The sequence below is a fragment of the Penicillium riverlandense genome, assembly GCF_028828495.1.
Source record: "Penicillium riverlandense strain IBT 135883 chromosome Unknown utg000002l_segment0_segment0, whole genome shotgun sequence".
Taxonomy (NCBI): Eukaryota; Fungi; Ascomycota; class Eurotiomycetes; order Eurotiales; family Aspergillaceae; genus Penicillium; species Penicillium riverlandense.
Window position 1 is genome coordinate 653,656 of NW_026643195.1, and position 18,544 is coordinate 672,199.

At 49.4% G+C, this 18,544-nt stretch overlaps 8 protein-coding genes across 8 annotated transcripts; 2 read left to right on the plus strand and 6 right to left on the minus strand.

The window, feature by feature from the left end:
- Window positions 1–55: 55 nt before the first annotated feature.
- Window positions 56–1,387, minus strand: N7474_002553 (uncharacterized protein; the record flags this gene model as incomplete). The annotated part of the gene is made up of 2 exons (XM_057193968.1): window positions 56–1,209; window positions 1,261–1,387. 2 exons carry the CDS (start codon window positions 1,385–1,387, stop codon window positions 56–58), a joined length of 1,281 nt encoding a protein of 426 aa, XP_057055323.1.
- A 1,367-nt stretch (window positions 1,388–2,754) lies between these two features.
- Window positions 2,755–3,579, minus strand: N7474_002554 (carbonic anhydrase family protein; the record flags this gene model as incomplete). The annotated part of the gene is made up of 1 exon (XM_057193969.1): window positions 2,755–3,579. The coding sequence occupies one exon, from the start codon at window positions 3,577–3,579 to the stop codon at window positions 2,755–2,757; it is 825 nt and encodes a 274-aa protein (XP_057055324.1).
- A 1,360-nt stretch (window positions 3,580–4,939) lies between these two features.
- On the minus strand, window positions 4,940–5,950 carry N7474_002555 (uncharacterized protein; the record flags this gene model as incomplete). The annotated part of the gene is made up of 1 exon (XM_057193970.1): window positions 4,940–5,950. The coding sequence occupies one exon, from the start codon at window positions 5,948–5,950 to the stop codon at window positions 4,940–4,942; it is 1,011 nt and encodes a 336-aa protein (XP_057055325.1).
- A 579-nt stretch (window positions 5,951–6,529) lies between these two features.
- N7474_002556 (aminotransferase class I/II-fold pyridoxal phosphate-dependent enzyme) lies at window positions 6,530–7,549 on the minus strand (the record flags this gene model as incomplete). The annotated part of the gene is made up of 1 exon (XM_057193971.1): window positions 6,530–7,549. The coding sequence occupies one exon, from the start codon at window positions 7,547–7,549 to the stop codon at window positions 6,530–6,532; it is 1,020 nt and encodes a 339-aa protein (XP_057055326.1).
- A 156-nt stretch (window positions 7,550–7,705) lies between these two features.
- bioDA (adenosylmethionine-8-amino-7-oxononanoate aminotransferase) lies at window positions 7,706–10,474 on the plus strand (the record flags this gene model as incomplete). Its single annotated transcript, XM_057193972.1, has 5 exons — window positions 7,706–8,073; window positions 8,124–8,217; window positions 8,270–9,603; window positions 9,665–10,242; window positions 10,302–10,474. 5 exons carry the CDS (start codon window positions 7,706–7,708, stop codon window positions 10,472–10,474), a joined length of 2,547 nt encoding a protein of 848 aa, XP_057055327.1.
- A 995-nt stretch (window positions 10,475–11,469) lies between these two features.
- Window positions 11,470–13,288, plus strand: N7474_002558 (uncharacterized protein; the record flags this gene model as incomplete). Its single annotated transcript, XM_057193973.1, has 9 exons — window positions 11,470–11,630; window positions 11,687–11,700; window positions 11,752–11,824; window positions 11,880–12,211; window positions 12,267–12,625; window positions 12,679–12,876; window positions 12,942–12,969; window positions 13,025–13,140; window positions 13,199–13,288. The coding sequence occupies 9 exons, from the start codon at window positions 11,470–11,472 to the stop codon at window positions 13,286–13,288; spliced, it is 1,371 nt and encodes a 456-aa protein (XP_057055328.1).
- A 378-nt stretch (window positions 13,289–13,666) lies between these two features.
- On the minus strand, window positions 13,667–15,108 carry N7474_002559 (intradiol ring-cleavage dioxygenase; the record flags this gene model as incomplete). The annotated part of the gene is made up of 5 exons (XM_057193974.1): window positions 13,667–14,142; window positions 14,205–14,370; window positions 14,429–14,571; window positions 14,625–14,780; window positions 14,859–15,108. The coding sequence occupies 5 exons, from the start codon at window positions 15,106–15,108 to the stop codon at window positions 13,667–13,669; spliced, it is 1,191 nt and encodes a 396-aa protein (XP_057055329.1).
- Window positions 15,109–16,988: 1,880 nt separating this feature from the next.
- N7474_002560 (Gfo/Idh/MocA family protein) lies at window positions 16,989–18,110 on the minus strand (the record flags this gene model as incomplete). Its single annotated transcript, XM_057193975.1, has 1 exon — window positions 16,989–18,110. One exon carries the CDS (start codon window positions 18,108–18,110, stop codon window positions 16,989–16,991), a length of 1,122 nt encoding a protein of 373 aa, XP_057055330.1.
- Between the last annotated feature and the right edge of the window lie 434 nt (window positions 18,111–18,544).

Genomic DNA, 18,544 nt, shown 5'->3' on the forward strand with positions numbered 1-18,544 from the left:
TCCCAGAAGCAAGCACCTCTTTTTAGAGAGGTTACCGTCTCCCAGATGACGCAGATCACAAAAAAGGCCATGATAATGGAGAGAACCTCGGTACCATCGAGGTGATGTGCCAGTGGCAGAAGAATGATAATAATGCCGGTAATGGGCCGAAATATGAGGCGGATTTGCTGGATGGTTGAAGATACCTTAGCGGGTTTTCCCATAAAATAGTACCGGGGTGGCTCACCTTATTAAGAATCAAATCTCCACATTCCTCGTTAGCACCATGTAGCAAGGCCAGAATGTATAGGAAGATCATGCCAGCGCCCAATCCACCGCAGAGAAGCCACCGTTGAGAGTCGTCAAATTCCTCACTAGTAGCAGTAGCAGCAGCAACATGTCCACCAGCCAACAGACAGGCAATCAGCGGTAAATGAAACAGAGCCCAGGAAAAGGCTGTATATATCGAATGCCGTAGAGGGTGTATGCCGTCCGTGGAGCAATCAGCATGAAGATACAACCAGTTCAAACAGAATGCAATGATCAAAGTCCAGATGGAATGGAGAAGGCCAGTGTTCAACCCGACTGCGGCGGGTGAACCAACAATGATCAAGTAAAGGAATTCACCGAGCGCAATGATGTAGAAGGCAGCGAATCGATCGACTTCGTGGGGTATGTCGACTGCAGTAGAGTATTTGACACGGAGCAACTTTTTCGCTGCAGGGGAGTAGCAGAAGACCCAGGTCATTTCCTCGAGTGAAACGGCTACTGCGGCTGCGGCGATCTTCCCGCGAATTGAGACAGACTCAAAATACAACGGGATGTAAACGCACAGACAGACCGTTGAGAGGCTAACCCAGAGGCGCTGCTGGCGTCGATGGCGAAAGTCTCCAAAGCTATAATATAAATGGGCAAGACTGCAGCTTAGGCGGGCCGCCATGTATGCCGCGACCGTCGAGCGCATCGCGCCAATCTCCTCATCCACTCGCGGCGCGTTGTTGCCGTACACAACCATCGTGGTCATGATCCACAAGATAAGTAGACGTTCTAAGAGGTCATCCCGATAGAACGAGTTCATCAATTCGCGCAAATCGCTCCACACATGCCATGACGGCGCGAGAATGAGGATGTACTTGACGAGCTGGGCGCCAGTAATGTTCTCAGAGAGCGTGTCGGCAAAATTAGAGAGGATCGCAACATAGAGCAGATCGAGGAATAGCTCAAATCGGCCTGTGGAGGGTTAGCCTCTTGTGCCGTGATGCGACCGACATAGATACACACCAGCTTGCCGTTCGCCCTCCTGGCGCTTCATTAATCGGCCGTTCTCGAACCATTGTAGAGCGCGCGGTTGGCGGAGAAGAAAGCGTGGGCTTGACTCGAGTGACTGGCAGTCGATCCCCGACGACATGGTGTGAGTAGTGAAGTGGAAGAAAGGTTTGCGCAAGGATACGGGGAATTATGCGCGGTCGCGTCTTGGCGAACTATCTCAGGGACCTTGATGGAATCATCGCCCCACGGTTTGCACCTTATTGCAACCGCTGAATACAGGCTTCTGTTGCTCTTCATCCGTCTGTCTAGAATATATACGTTTTGGATATTAATTGGGGTCTATGCGGCTGATGACGTTTACACTCAGCCAAAGTAGAAAAATATATATTTTCATGTCAATCATGAGGCTATGAAATTCCATCGCGGACTTAGCAAATTTTTTATTCCTGGCTTCAATTCTAGACTGTGTTTATCTTTTAGACTACGTCTGAGTGTTTGAGTTGCCGAAGTAGACGATGGCCTTATGTTCGCGGACCATGCTTCGGGCATCCCCGAGTCTCTCCAGAATTGATCGACATCCGCAGACCGGAGAGTCGGAAACAACAGACCGCATTGTGTAGCTGACAAAAGCGAACGCAAAATTACTGCCAAGAGACGGCATGTCTTAGGAGGGAAAGAGTAAAAGCCACAGGTCCGATCGATCGTCCAGGGGGCTGAACCATACACGAGGGCTCAGACCCCCATGGTTCTCCTGCCGCGGCCAAATAGGCTTATCACAACAAAGAAACATCGTGCCAAGCTGCTCCGCTATGGATAACGCAATAAAGCTGTCGTATGTATCGTATTTTTCTCTCGGGCTTGCTGTTGAATTTGTCACGCGCGTATGAAGAGTTTACGAGTTTATAAGTTAAGGGGACTTCAGTTGGGCCGAAATAGATGTCCTGGGTCACTTAAACAACAGCTTTAAGCCTGGAATTCCGCAGAGACTGATCGGATTCGTCAATCTACATCACTGCATGTTAAATGGCAGGCGACACCGTCAGGGACCAGATCTGAAAATTTTTTTTCCTTCCGAGGCAGATCGTGACCTCAGCTCGGACCGATCTTGAACTAGTGTACTAGAGCCGTGCTAGCACTCGTCTTCTTCCGAGTCCCACTGTCATTTGGCTCCACTTCAGCCCAAGCAAAGACGTGTGCCGGTACATCGAGATTTTAACTCTGGGATTCTTCTGCAGAATCGCTGCATTATTACACAAAAATACGCCGGGATTCTTGCGCGATTTTTCTGCTCTTGTCGTGCCCACTGAGTTGTAGTACGCAAAGCATAGCCTCTGTTCTGAAAAATTGCTGCATCCGACCAGTTAATCGGATCTATTTGTATATATTAATTTCTATTGGGAATTATATACAGTTGAGAAAGAAAGATGGGCGGCCAGAAGCCTCTCTAGTACATAGAAGAAACCCAGACGACAACATCGTAGTGTGCATCGACTCCTAGAACAGTATTTAGTTGTTCAGAGAGTGAGCAGCAAGCTCAAGCAGGTTAGGCTGGCCAAGGGCGTTCTGGGTATAGCGAGCGTTGAACTTGAGCACCTTCTTGACAGCGTTGTAGCTCTGGACGTTGAGAGGAAGCGGCTCAGTGGAGATGTACCAGGCAACACCCTCAGTGCAGGGAGGAGTGGTGAGGGAGCCAGAGTAGTAGTAGACACCGTGGGCGTCGAAGTGGTTCATCAGACCGGCGAAGCTCAGCTTGTCGGTGTGGGTATAGGTGCCAGGAGCGGCAATATCATCGATGTGAGCGAAGACAGAGTCGAACAGAGGGAACGAGTAACCGAACTGAGAGAGCTCGAAGAGGAAGCCGACAACGGCAACATCACCGGCCGTGTTCTCGAACACAAAGTGAGCCTCCATGGGGAAGTGTTCCTCGTTCACTCTGTGCTCGCTAGGGGTGTGGAAGTGAAATTGAGCCAGCTTGTATGAGTCGTGCGGAGTGATCAGGGTGCCATTGGTCAGGACAACCTCAAGGCCGGAGCCCAAGTTTTCGAACTTGACATTGTCCGCGTTGGGGACACTGAACTTGACAGAACCCGACTTGACGTAACCGGAGGACTCGGTGACAATGTCAATGGGCGACTGGCGGGAACCCTTGGAACAAGCACTGTTCTCGGAGTCCAGGCCATACCAGGTCAGAGGGCCACCGGTATTGGTGTAGTTGAAGGAATTGACCTCGACAGTGCCATCAGCGGCGCGAGGCATGAGCGAGGTGCCATGAATGCACGACGTGGCAGAGGCCACAGTAATGAGCGGAAGGATGGCAGCGGCAAACTTCATGATGGTAATTTGGGTTGGAATTGGTAGAGTAGAAAGAGAGGATGATTCGGCCTGTACTTTCGCGGGAACTGCAGTCCTTTTATACGCTCCTGCAGGCCTAATATGTAACGAATTACCAGCCCCTGGAGAGGCCCATAGGCCCTCGGGATATACGAAGCTATCGTGCAATTCAAATACTAGATCTCGTATGTGGAATTGATAGACTGCACCTAATCTGAGATCGGTCTAGTATACAAGCCACATTCCCAATATTCCCACGCGTTTTTTTGGATCTGGTCTTACCAGGCGTGACAAGGACGGACTCCACATTAACATCTGCGAACTATTACGTTATATTTGTAGTTACCGTATGTGTCAAGGTTCGTGATCCCATTTCTGGAATGTTCATTTGCGAGTCGCGTAACAATTGACCATAGTGATTCTAAGATTGTTACGCGTAACTATAGCGGAAACCCCCGAGTCTTAGCATCAGTAAAGCCATTCAATTCTTAGAGCAGCTTTGTACTCTAATTGAGCGGAGTGAAAATGGAGACTGAACGTGCGAGCGGAGAGGAACCAAAAACGGCAGGTTATCCCATCGGAGTCGCCGGTCTTTATTTTCCGAGACCTTTCTATAGGCACGATGTACTAGCATACTAAACAAACCCCTTGCTTATATTCTCATCACCCTACTCCCCCATCCATTAAATAAGCTGGAAATCGAGGATGCGAAGGTAAGGGAGGGCTGCGATTACACCAGCATGTGCTTAATTAATTAGGATGAACTAGGAAGACAATAATTGCATTGAGGAGCAATGTACTCGGAGATCAGAGAGGTATACTAAAATTAAAGTAATTAGTATTATTGCACACCATTTTCGTATTGTGCGAATAGCCAGCCGGCTGGTTCGTTTAGCCGGACTCCTTTTCCCCCCTCCCCTCTGCCCCTTTCTCCGATTCAATAAGAGTGTACATACATAGTACTCGCCCCGGCCAACTTTCCCTCAAGGTTAAGGAGGTGAAGGGCTTGAATGCAGGGTAAACGCCCCTCGCACCCAGATGGTACTTCCTGTTAAGAATGATGCCAAGAATGGGGGTTATACCACCTATTTGCTATTTTGTATTAGTTTATTATTAGTTATTTCGCCCTTAAATTGTGGGATACCCCTAGATTTATTCAATCAGAGATTGATTTCCTTCGTGATTGCACTTCCATTATGTGACATCGTACGGTCTACATTTTAGGCAGTTCCTAACACGGAAATTGTATACAGAATTCGAGGGTCCTTCATGTCCCGAGGGAGAAAGAGAGGTGGTACAAAGCGCTCACTGTTTAACAAGAGCGATAGTCATCACACGATCACACGCCAGATTTAGGGTATCATGATACATTATTTGTTTCCAACTCCTCCGCCAAGAGAGAATCAAAGGAAGCAATGTGCCTCTCAAATAACCCCACGTTATCCTCGTGGCCAGACTCCTTAGCAACTTGGAGAGGGGTCAAGCCAGTCATGGTTGTGAGTCTCCAGTCAGCACCTCGATCCAGAAGGATTCGGATCGTATCTACTTGTTCTGTTTGCTCTGATGCGATATGCAATGCTGTCTTACCATCGATATTGGGACGGTTAATATCGGCTCCATGATCAAGGAGAGCCTGAACCATAGCATTGGCACCGAACGATGCAGCCCAATGTAACGCAGTTTCTCCGTTCCCATCCAACATATCCACTTCAGCACCACGGCTTATAAGTAGCTCCAGTGCAGCCGTGCTCTTATTGCCTTCCTCAAATTCCTCAACTGCTGCATGAAGTGGGGGAAACCAACATTCATAGGCCAAGTGGTCCATGTCAAGATTAGGAAACCCCATAATCGCACCATGATCAAGAAGAATGTTGATTACTCCACAGTGGCCTTCATATGCGGCCAGACAAAGAGGTGTCTCGGCAAAGTGATTTGTCGAATTGATATCGGCCCCATGTCGGAGAAGGATGTGCACCATCTTTTCATCGCCATTCTCTGCCGCAGAATGCAAGGCGGTAGCATTGGATGTTTCAGATAAGTTTACGTCGGCTTTATGGTCCAGGAGTAGCTCAACTATGGAGTAATGGCGTTTTTGAACGGCGAGGGTTAAAGGTGTCTGCTCATAGAAGCTGCTCCGAACGTTGATATTCGCATTCAATGATAATAGTTGCCGAGCAGTTGACTCCACGCCTTTTTCTGCGCACCATAATAGCGCCGATGCGCCGGCTTTAATGTTTCGTTTGTAGAGGCTTTCCGAAAGAAGCAGACCATGTAGATACTGGCTCGTGCATACGAGTTGCAGAATTTCTTTCTCTTCTAATTCCTCAGCGATCATAAAAAGTATTTCTTCGGGGAGATCAAGAAGGTTCATCTTCACATAGGAAAGATTTGGTCATGTGGAGAAGTTGTCAAGGACTGTGAGAGCAGCTAACCCAGGAGGAGGGGTAAATACGAGATGCCGAGCGTTAGTTGCCTAGTTGCCTCATACATTAGGCATTAATATGCCAGCCATCCAGTCTAGATTATCCCAAATGGCGTACAATACTTGAATTTTTGGGCGCAACAGTTGTTATTCCAGCGGTTTATCATAGTTTAGCTTTCAATTCTGTTGAGCTCCGGTCCAACCATGCCTGAACTGTTTGCACCAAACCATCGACTTGCTCTTTAGTATTCCCAGAATGCAAACAAACACGAACCCGTTCTTTTCCCACAGGTATTGTCGGTGGCATTATCGCGCGGACAATAAAACCCTTCTCTTGACAGAAGCCCGCCAGTTCGCGCGGTGCCGAAGTTCGAAGAGAGAATATGGGGGATGTTGGAAAATGATCAACCTCAAAGAAGATCGATTTTCCAAGGCGTAGGTCGTTCAAACGTTGATGAAGGTGACGGATCAGATCTCGAAGACGGGATTGTAGCTGAACCATGTCAGTAGCCAGCCGAAGAGGTATCATTACGACTCCGTGAAAGCAAGCGGCAAACCTACCTGGCTAGTTTCGCCTTCGGACAGAAGCTCATAAGCGGCACGGATGGATGCCAGAAAAGGAAACCCCAAAGCGGTGGTGTATATCAGGCTTCGCGCGTAATTGACCAGATAATCTCTGGTTTCCGGTCCACAGAGGACCATGGCTGCAAGGAGATACTTAGTTAGGACGTCGTGGATCGAACTCAAACGAGCGAAAATCATACCTCCATGGCTTGCAAGAGCTTTGCCAAATGTGTGCACTCGGATGAACATCCGATCCTGGACACCGAGCTCTTGTACGACACCCGCTCCGCGTGGCCCAAAGACACCGGTCGCATGTGCTTCGTCGACTATGAAATATCCGTTTTCGTTGGGCAAAAGTTCATCGACTGCGGTGATAAACTCCTTGATCGGAGCTACATCCCCATCCATGCTGTAGATGGATTCAATGACTATGAAGACGTTGCGAGTACCCTCACGGATCTGCTTGTCTGCCATGATCTGGGATTGAAGAGTATCTCTCAGGCTGGTTGGCGAGCTGTGTGCAAACGGCATTCGACGTCCCGCTCGTGACAGTCGCATGCCTTCGTGAACGCTGGCGTGGATGAGCTCATCGTACAAAATCAAGTCGCCAGGTTGTGGAATGCTGGAGAGCACACCAACGTTGGCGTCATAGCCGGAATTGAATAACAGTGCAGTAGGAGCTTTGTGAAATACGGCCACGAACTTCTCGAGCTCCTCTGCACAGGCCGAGTTGCCGTCTAACAAGCGAGAGCCTCCGCTAGCAAAAGGGAAAGATGCCGGAGTGTTGTTTAAGTGAGCTAGAAAGCGCTCGCGATATGCTGTTGATGTTGAAAGGGAGAGAAAGTCGTTCGAGGAGAAATCCGCTGCCGATCGGGGAAGCACGGTGAGCCTGCGACGTGCAGATTTGGCTTCCCGTCGTGCCAGCGCACCCGTCAAGGTGTCCACTAGCGACGTCCTGCGGCTCGCAGATGATCGAGGATCCATTGCCCCAGCGCAGCTTGACTGACGATTGTGGTTTTTGGCAGGTGTGCCCGGACCGGCGATCCTCCCGCACTTTAATTTCAATTAGGCCCGACACGATCCGCGAAATAGTCGGTTACCGTTAATCAAACAAGTGCTTTCCCGGGCGAGCCCTGTCGCATGACCATTGTTGGGGCGCTCAACGATTCCTTCCTCAACCTCGGTGAAAGTCGAGAGTTGTGGAGTCGCGAAAACAAGGTGATTCGTTCACGTCGATCAAAGTTCCCGTCGGTAAACCCAAAGCGGTCGCGGAGTCCGGAGTACCTGTCTGCAGCCTTCAACACCAACAACACCCCGGAGAACATCATGGCACCAGTCGGGGCAGCACTCTGGCGTTCCTTGCGCGCCCACCAAGTCTATGGCGCCAACACTGACGTGGGCAAGACGATTATTTCCACCGTGTTGTGCAATGCTGTGCAGCGACAAAAACAGCAGGCCGCGTTCCTGAAGCCGGTGTCCACAGGGCCATTGGATGACGCGGATGATCAGTAGGTCACGAACAATGCAGACATAAAATGGTCGCTAACATCGATTGCAGGCACATGAAGCGCTTTGGAGCTGGGACTCTGACCAAGTGTTTGTACCAATTCGACGAGCCAGTCAGCCCACACATTGCGGCTCGACAAAAGACCGTGAGTCATTGCGGACTATCGATGTGAAAACAACCTGACGTTTTTCTCTCAGATTCCACGAGATGACGACTTGCTCGCATCTATTCACAAGACCCTGGCAGGCTGGGCTCAGTCGGATATCGACTTTGCTCTGGTCGAAACGGCTGGCGGAGTGCATTCCCCCGGTCCCAATGGCAACTCGCAAGCCGACTTGTATCGACCTCTCAGGCTGCCAATTGTCCTCGTTGCCGATGCGCGCTTAGGTGGCATCTCCTGTTCTATCTCCGCCTACGAGTCTCTTCTACTCCGTGGCTATGACGTCCAATCGGTTCTATTATTCCGCGATGATTACTATAAGAATCACGAGTACCTTCGCGATTTTTTCAACAATAAAAGCATTCCGCTGGTTTCTTTGCCTGCACCTCCCGCCCGACCGTTCCCCCAGGATGTCGACTCGCAAAAGAGAGATGAAGAGGCTATGGCAGCTTACTACCGGCGGGTCTCACAAGAGTCGGATATTTTACGACTGCTCGAAGATATGTCTAGGAGGAACACCGATCGTGTCCAACGTCTTGAGGAGATGGCCGACCGAGCCCGGGATCTAATCTGGTACCCTTTCACTCAACATCAGGGTATGGTCGCCAAGGATATCACCGTCATTGATTCTGCACACGATGATTACTTCCAAACATTCCGCGCAGATCGCACCATAGCAAGCGAGAGCGAGCTGCGACCAACATTTGATGGATCAGCGTCGTGGTGGACCCAAGGTCTAGGCCACGGTAATCCCGAGCTGTCTTTGTCCGCGGCATACGCAGCCGGGAGATACGGACATGTCATGTTTGCAGGGGCTGTGCACGAGCCGGCCCTCTCACTTGCGGATAACCTGCTGAAGACAATTGACAATCCTCGCTTCACCAAGGTCTTCTACACGGACAACGGAAGCACAGGAATGGAGGTCGCGGTGAAAATGGGTCTGCGCGCGGCGTGCGAGCGGTATGGCTGGGATGCCAGTCAAGAGCAAATCAGTATTCTGGGCCTTAAGGGCAGCTATCACGGTGATACCATTGGTGTGATGGATTGCTCGGAGCCGTCGACATTCAACCAAAAGGTCGAGTGGTACCGCGGCCGGGGCCACTGGTTTGACTTCCCCCTAGTGAAAATGGTTCAGGGTAAATGGAAGGTTGAGGTTCCAACTAGTCTCCAAAAGGAACTTGGCTCAGATGTCGAATTTGGTTCTCTGGGTGCGGTCTTCGATCTGGATCAGCGTATCAATTCCGACTCTGGACGACGCTATAGAGATTATATCTACCGTACCATCGAGGATCTGGTCAAGCGCCAAGGAATGAAGTTTGGTGCTTTGATACTTGAGCCAGTTCTTCTAGGAGCAGGTGGAATGCTTTTCTGGTACGTGCCGGACTTGGTCAACTCTACTTTCCACACTGATACTGACCCATAACTGCCATAGCGATCCTTTGTTCCAGCGATGTCTGACAGATGTTGTCCGTGACAATCCTGAGCTCTTCACATCTAAGAGTGTCTCCCCCAAACAGTCTCCATCTTGGTCCGGCCTCCCTGTCATTTTCGATGAGGTCTTCACTGGCCTGTATCGCCTCGGACGCCGGTCATCTGCATCTTTCCTGGGTGTGCACGCAGACGTAGCAGTGAACGCGAAGCTTCTCACGGGCGGGCTCATCCCGCTCTGCACAACAGTTGCTATCCAGGAAATTTTTGAAGCGTTCTCCAGTCCGGAGAAGAGCGATGCCCTTCTTCATGGCCACAGCTACACTGCACACGCCGTCGGCTGTTCTGTTGCTGTTGAATCTCTGCGGGCCATGGCTCAGCTGGACACTGATGGCTCTTGGGATGGATACCGAGCCGATTGGGGCGCTCAAGTACAGCCCCAAGAGACTGGTGCAGTTCCAAATGTGTGGAGCGTTTGGTCCCAGGGCCTGCTCAAGGATCTTTCTTGTGCGGGAACAGTAGAGAGCGTGTTCGCCCTTGGGACTGTTCTTGTAATCGCACTACGTGATGTACATGGCGGTGGTTCGTTTTCATTCCCTGTTGCACCTAATCCTCTACAATTGCTAATGATCACGATATAGGATACACTTCCACGGCTTCCAAGGGCCTTCAGCAGAAACTCTCCATCGGAGGCGACCAGTTCAACGTTCATTCCCGGGTATTGGGAAATGTCCTTTATTTGATGTCGAGTGTCACATCAAAACCCGAATCTCTTCGGGAGATGGAGGTGCTGCTGCGTTCAGCATTGCTGTAGACACATATTTGAATGTTTTGAAAAAAAATTTCCTTTACAATTGGCAGTTCTCTTCAGCGAGAGAAATTACAAAAGTCCGATACATAACTTTCATATGAAAAACGTAAATAATAAGTGGAAGTAGGTTTAAGAAGTGTTTGATGACTTCATAGACGATCTCCTGGGGCCATACATCATATCGTGCAGACCCTGTGGTGCCTGACATCTGGGGACTATGATCATGCCAGGCACGGTGCCGCATACCCAGTGGAAACTCCGAACGTTGACTAAAATTTTCGCATTGGTGGCAAACCCGGGAGTTTTACATAATCTCACGCCGAAGTTTTCCGTGGTTTTGATTCCAGGGCTCAGGAGTTTGATGGCCACCCGACTTGCCTCTCACATCTTGTCCCGAATGCCCTAAGCCCTTATATACTTATTTCTGAGCCGAAACCCTTCAACGGGCGAAAATTTAGCACACAATAAACGGGCTTACCCTTGGCACCCGAGATTAGAGAGTTGTTGAGCCCTCTCGGAGACCAATCGAAACGGCTACCGTCGGACCGCCACGGCAATCGGGATTTCTGTTAGCTAAGAGCCGAGACCATTATTGGCGAATGGCTAAATAGAGTGGAGCTAGCGCAGGGAATGATCCACTATACACACTCTAATTTTGCAGATCTTGCGCTTTGGTTCTGTATATCGCGACAAAACCAATGCACGACGTTTCGGACTCCATAATAGAAATATGCAATAGAAATTGACTTGCCACCGATAAGCCGACCACCCGGGGGCTTCCAGAAGTTCCGGGCCCCAGAATTCTTCCCCAAGCCTTCCCCAAAAGAGCACTGGTCGCGGGGGGCGTTTCGGTTGAGTAATGCCGCGTTGAGCTCCACATTGGAATTTTCTTCACACATACGATTGCCTTTGCCTTCCCTTCTTCTCTTCTCCTTCGTTCTTCCTGCTCCCCGGACCTGTCACCCTTCTTCACCTTCTAAGCCAGCATTCCATTCAAAATGATCCTTGAGGGAGTTACGCCGCAGGCCGATCCGGTCGACTCCGGTTCCGACTACAAAGAGAAGTCTCTTGAGGAGAAGCCGGACTTCACTCCCCAATATGTTGACGCGTTCGGCAATGAGGAGAATGCGGAGGTCAAGTACAAGACTATGGAGTGGTGGTATGTTTTCAGAATTCATCTTCGCCGCGTGCAGGAAGCTGACAGTTTCTTTCTAGGCAAACTGGAATGTGTATGTCAAGATTAACTTCCGCGTGGATATTTTTGTAACTGACCAATTTAGTCATGATTGCTGAATCTGTGTCACTGGGTGTCTTGTCGTTGCCTGCTACTCTGGCGGAGCTGGGTCTCGTCCCGTGAGTTTTGTTGCCACAGTCATCCCTGAGATACATGTAAACTGATATTCTTTAGGGCCATTATTCTCATTATTGGGCTGGGTATCCTCGCCACGTATACCGGTTACGTTATTGGCCAGTTTCATCATGCTTATCCTCACATTCAGAACCTGGCAGATGCTGGTGAAATTCTGATGGGCCCCTTTGGACGCGAACTCTTCGGTTTCGGCCAGATTTTGTTCTCGATTTTCATCATGGCAAGCCACATTCTCACCTTCAGTGTCATGATGAACACTATCACCGAGCATGGCACCTGCACGATGGTCTTTACCACGGTTGGATTTGTCATCTGCCTGGTCTGCTCTCTCCCTCGGACTATGAAGAACATGACATACATCTCTTGCACCTGTACGTTGACAACGATTTAAAATGCCTCAATCATTTGCTGATTACAATTTTCTAGCCTTCGTCAGTATCTTGACTGCTGTCATTATTACCATGGTTGGCGTTGGTGTCCAGGATCACGGATACACCACTCTTCAAGCCACCATCGATACTAGTTTGTTCAAGGCTTTTAGTGCAGTTACCAATATTGTCTTTGCATACTGCGCCCATGTGGCCTTCTTCGGTCTTCTAGCGGAGATGAGAGAGCCGAGAGACTTCCCTAAGGCATTGGCAATGTTGCAGATCTTTGAAATTGTGTTCTATACAGTTGCCGCTGTGGTGATTTACTACTACGCTGGCCAGGCTGTGGACTCTCCTGCTTTGGGATCCGCCGGTCCACTCCTCGCCAAGGTGGCCTATGGAATTGCCATTCCCACGGTACGTGATGTAATTCTGTGTTTCACAGGTCCGAAGCAACTAACATGTTGCAGATTGTTGGAGCTGGTGTTGTCAACGGCCACATCGGTCTCAAGTACATCTATGTCCGGATCTTCCGTGGCACTGACCGCATGCACAAGCGTGACCTTGTTGCTATTGGCTCTTGGATTGCTATCGGTGTGTCCTGCTGGGTTATCGCCTGGATCATTGCCGATGCCATTCCCGTCTTCAGCGATCTCCTCAGTCTGATTGTGAGTTTTCCTTGTAAATCGCTCTTGACGGAATTTTTAGCTGACATAGGCCTTCTATTTTATAGAGCTCTCTCTTCGCGAGTTGGTTTAGCTGTACGTTTGCGACACTCTTTATGATCTCTGATAATCAAACTAACGAATGCTTTAGACGGTCTTGGTGGCGTTTATTGGCTGCACATCAACTGGGGTCGGTGGTTTTCTTCTCCCCGGAAGATTTGTCTCACCATTCTCAATATGACCATCGTCTGCATTGGTGCCACTATGGTAAGCTTTTTTCAAACCCCCATGTTCTAGATAACAGCTGCTGATACAACTACTACAGTGCGGCCTGGGTCTCTACGTTTCCGGCAAAGCGATCCACGATGACGCGTCTAGCAACAGCTTCTCCTGCGCCAACAACATAGGCGCGTGATTTTGCTCTGAAAATGCATATGTTCCGGTTTTACGCTACTAGATGCATACATTGTTTATATTAGATATGTTGGATTAGGAGTTGAGCGTGGAATTCTTCTGCACATATTTGCTTAGCCTGTTATTGAAAGACGTCAGTTTTAGGCTCTTTGCCGTTATCCAAGTTAAAGAATGTAGTTATACTTTCTAAGTAAACCTATTCTTAGGCGTAGGGAAGTAGTGACATAAGTATTCAATGTATCCCAAAGTCTGGCAGATCAATACCAAATAAAGTAAAGAACCGAAAGAAGCCGATCCAATGGTAAACGAAGGAGAAATAAAAGCTATTTAGCACAGCACCTAATCCCAAAGAAGATGGGCAAGGACACCCCAAAGTACTCTAAGCAGAAGTGCTGCGACTGGCACCAGCACTAGCAGAAGGTGAAGAGCCAGGGAGTGGACCACCCTCCATACCGGAAGAAGCGCTGTCATTTTCAACACCACCCTGCTCAGTGTAGTAAGCGGCGGGTGTGACATCGCTGTCCTCAGTGGCGTCAACACCGACAGTGATCCAGGCGAATATACCGTCACTGACGCTGTTGCCTAGCAGAACGTACTCCATAAAGGGGTCAATGGTGTCGGCTTCCTCAGAGAGGATGCTGTCGTCGGCGTTTGTGGTAAGATCCTGAGTATTGGTAGAGTAGGGAGAGGTGGCTTCGACTTTGGTGATTAGGTCCTGGTCGAAGAAGAGCTGGCCCACGTGCGAGGTGTGGGAGCTGTACAGGCCCGAGATTGTGTCATTAGCAAGGACAGTGGTCCCGTTGGCGGGGTGGGTAAGGACTGTTGGTGGAAAATCTCTTAGCGAATCGAATGGGACTTTTGACGAAAAGAACAAGAAAGGCTTTTCTCTTTCCATGAGATTTGGAATCAGTTCATACCGTGAATGTGAGTAGCCCGGCCGGTATAGTGGCCAGGGAAGATGGATTCGATCTGGACGACACCATCTTTGTCGCTAGATTGGATACCGCGGAGGAAAGTAGCATCCAGGTTTGTGGCATCGGAGGAATCACCGTTGCCGCTAGCCTCAACGCCGGAGTAGACACCCTGTGACAAAGTTAGCAAGGTGTTACTTTTCGGGTCTGAACGATGGTGGTTCACTCACAGTGGCGTTGCAGTGCCAAAAATCGGTGTAGATATTGGGCAGTGGTTGACATGTGTTGGTGTCAATCAACTGAACGTCCATGTACAAGGGAACACCCTTCTGGCTCTCGACAATATTCTCGCGAATCAGCTCACCGCTGACGTCTGGGATTTATTATTATATCGTAAAGCACAATTGGTCAGGAACGGTGACTAACAGTAAGGACCCTGGGTAACATCGGGAGCCAGAATGCAGGTGCCCTCAGATTTGAACAGAATCTCGGGGTTAGTCGTCTGGTCGATGTTCGTCAAATTGGAGTGGTGGGAAGTGTTCAGGAGGGTGTCGAGATCGCGAGCCTTGAGGAACCCGGTATCTGCATAAATTAATTAGCTCCACATTATTGCTAGGCGCAGGTATTGTGGCGAAAAAGGAAATTTTATACAAAACATACCGGGCTTCAGACCGCGGCGCTGGCGCAAGTGCTTGACAGTCTGCTGGCGACGAAGAATGCTCTTGCTCTCGATACCGCGGGCCTTCATTTGGGAGGCACACTGCGCAAGGCTTCGTGCATGAAGAGGCGCATTCTGCATGAATGAACGGCGCTCAGTCGCCTCGGACTTGTGATCGTGGCCGGGGTGCGCAGAAACGACGCCGGTCAAGCCGAGAAGGCTGACAGTCAGGGTAGACGTGATATGAACCATAGTGATTATATATACGAATTGGTCACAGGGATATGGAAAGGCGCAAACGAACAAAATAGATCATAAAGAAGAGCTTTTGACTCGAGAATGGTCTTCAAAATGATATTTTGATGGGCGGGCCAACACGGCTTTTATATAACAGCCGCCATACTCGTCATCCAATCATAGCAGGTAAAAGCGCAGCGAGTTGAATCGTGTGCCTGCATCCAACAGTCAACACCGTCGATGAAACAGATGGATACACTCCTATGTAGGTCCCCAAATCAGAAACTCGCCATTCCTCAGCGTCGAACATAACCAAGCCCTCGCGAGGACTACAGGACCCGCAGTGGAGCCTTTTTACCTCCTTGCAAGATCTAGACAGTGATTATTGGGCTTAATTTAGTTCGTAATGGGATTGCTCATTGGCTTCGGTACTTGACTCAGGGCATATCTGCCGTTTAGCCCATGAGGCCTGGGAGGGCAGATTACGAGTCCAGAGAGGATCGAGACGCGTCCATGCTGCAGAATCACGGCAATGACTCGTACTCTGGTATTAGTCCATGTGGAGAATCGAGAATAGGAGCCATATGATCCATGTATAGAAAATAGCACGCCGGGAAGTGGAGAAAGATCGGAAGGATCTGCGGCTGATGACGAGGCGTCGTTCGGTAACGCTGGACCTTTCACGTTTCATAACTCGTTCCTCACTATTTCGACTGTCAGGAACGGAAGCCTCAGCTCTGAATCGTGCAATGGCCCTGGCTGGGTCATCATTAATATAGGAAGCTGTCCCGGGTATGAGCTGGAAGGAGGCATTGTTTTGGGCGCCATAATCCATTCTACTCTCGTCATGGAAGGCCACCGACCAATGCCAAGGATAATCAAGACGCGCATACTCTTCATAGCCACTAATTTAGCGCCAAAAACATTCCCTGGGAAGTTGCCCGCCCCATCTCTGACCGTCTGGGGTTCTACGTACGCAACGTACGTACTCCTTCTTGGCAGCCTTCATCGACAAGATTTCTCCGACAACGCCGATCCTTGACAAGTTGTGCCAAGCACCACGCAGGATTAGGACCATAGAATTCTATCAGAGTAGTTGTAAGGTTTTCCATATGCTCGCGAAGACAAATTAAACCAGCACTACCAGCAGCCATCTCTATGTACCGAGATGGTCAGTTACGTGCCGAGAGAAACGTTGCGAAGAAATGAGAAAACTAATTTGCGTCAGATTTCATTCTTCTTGCTTGCCTTTGTGGAGCTCCACGTATCAAGGCGGGGTTTTTACGCCACTCCCGGATGTTATCTTCATCATAGGAGGCTGAATATTCGCAGAACGCCGTTTGGTATACATGATTTTGTACAGCGTTCCCGGGAAACGGCAGCGTAATTTGACTAGCGGAAGTACCGAAACCCCATTAACTTAGGAGAACATCTTTTGTGAGTGAAGAGAACGGGTACTACGCACTTCTCCGAAAGCAAGCAAGTTTGAAACCAGGTCTTTTACCGGGGGTTGGCTCTGTCTTTTATTTGCTTGGGCATTTAATTAATCTGATCCATGACAGTCCGGTTGGTTCCCGCTTCCCAGAGCTCAAGCTAGATCAAATATGAGGTTGTAGAAAGCCGGTCCTGTGGAGATGGAAATTAAGAATAGTGATCTCCGGTATACGTTCTGAAAGGTCAACCCGGTTTACCTCTCCGAAGAACCGACCTACCGAACCTTCCTACCGAACCTTGGCCACCTCAAGCGACGGTATTGCATAGTCCATGGGTACTACCTAATGCTCTGCCATCAAAAGCAAAATATGATACGATAGAGCAAATTCAAAGTATGAGATATGCCTTTTCCGGTCTAATATTATCAATATCGCTTTACTTTCTGATACCTTCAGGATCTGCTAGATAGCAACAGGCATCCCATCATTCCGATCCAAAGCTTGAATAACAGCCTCACACACCTTCACCGCTGCAACTCCATCTTTCCCAGAACAAATTGGTTCTTCCAATCCCTGGATTACCTTTGAAAAATGCTCCGTCTGATTCTGAAATGGGATTCCCTCACGAGCCTCTACCAGTTCACACGAGATTGGGATGTTCCATCCCTCCTCCAAGCCCAACTGTTCAGCTTGCCCTGGGCTGTACGACCAGACAGTCCCATCAGGGCCACTCAAGGTACCTTTAGACCCAAAAACACGATAGCAGTCAACCGGACGACTTGCCTTTGGGTACGATGGGTTGTCTCCGGCCGCAGATTCCCAATTGAATGGACTGACACTATTATCACTCAGAAGAAAAGTACCGACCACCCCATCCTCAAACTGGGCCATGACTGCTGCTCCCTCTTCAACAAGATCCGAGGAGCGAGTTTCCAGGTGTTCTCTGAGACGGGTTGACGGGATGGACCAGACTTGTGTAATGCGCGAGCCGGTCAGGTAGTGCACCATATCAATGTCATGTATCAGGTTGGTCCAGACGGGCCCGCCCCCGGCTGAACGAGAGGAGCGCCAAGCTGCCAAGTCGAAATAACCGGAGTCCTTTTTGGTGACCCAGAGACATGACACGCAGATTATTTTTCCAATCTTGCCACCCTCAATTGCCTTTCTAGACGCGACAATAGACGGGTGGGATCGACGGTGGTGACCCACGAGAATCTGGCACGACTTTTCGCGCGCGAGTTCGAGCAGTTCCATTGCTGGTTGCGATTCCGTTGCGATTGGCTTTTCAATGAGAATGGCTTTGGGGGAAGCAGAGATGATAACTTCTGTGGCAACTTTCACATGCAGGCTGGAGGGAACACAGATAATGTATCCATCCGGATTGTCGACGGGCGAAGCGAGCAGTGCGGCAACAGATTCGAAATGAGGTACACTCAGGCTCGAAGCCAGTATCTTTCCCGGCTCAAAAGGATCAATGAGAGCAACGAGACGGCAGTTTGGTGAAAGCATGAGATATTTCGCATGGAGGGGCGCAATCGTACCACCCCCGATGAGGGCAACTGGGACTCTAGAATCTGCAGCCATTGTAGAAGCGTTTCAATAATGTGAACCGAATGAAACAGAGAACCGTGGACCCCGGATCTCTTTTGATACAGTAATAATATTCCATGAGAATTTGCATTTAACGGCGGTTTGGCCCGTCTCCATCAACCCGGCCAATAATTTTATACTCCGGATGCCGGAGAGCATTTCTGCGCAAGTCCATTGAATTGGCCAATCAATGCCGGCAGCTTCATGCTAGAGCTAGCTATATCTTGCCCTGTTCCACGACACAATCAAAGTTCTCAACTCTTGACCAAGGAATTATCCCCAGAAAACAAAGAAAACAAAGAAAGCCTGCTTTGCAAATCACCAGAACAGCATTTATATAATAGAGGATATGTCAAAGCAACCCTTATAAAACTTCTTTCTGAACCTATAATGAAGTTGTCATAATCAGAGCTCGTCTTGAAGTTGTT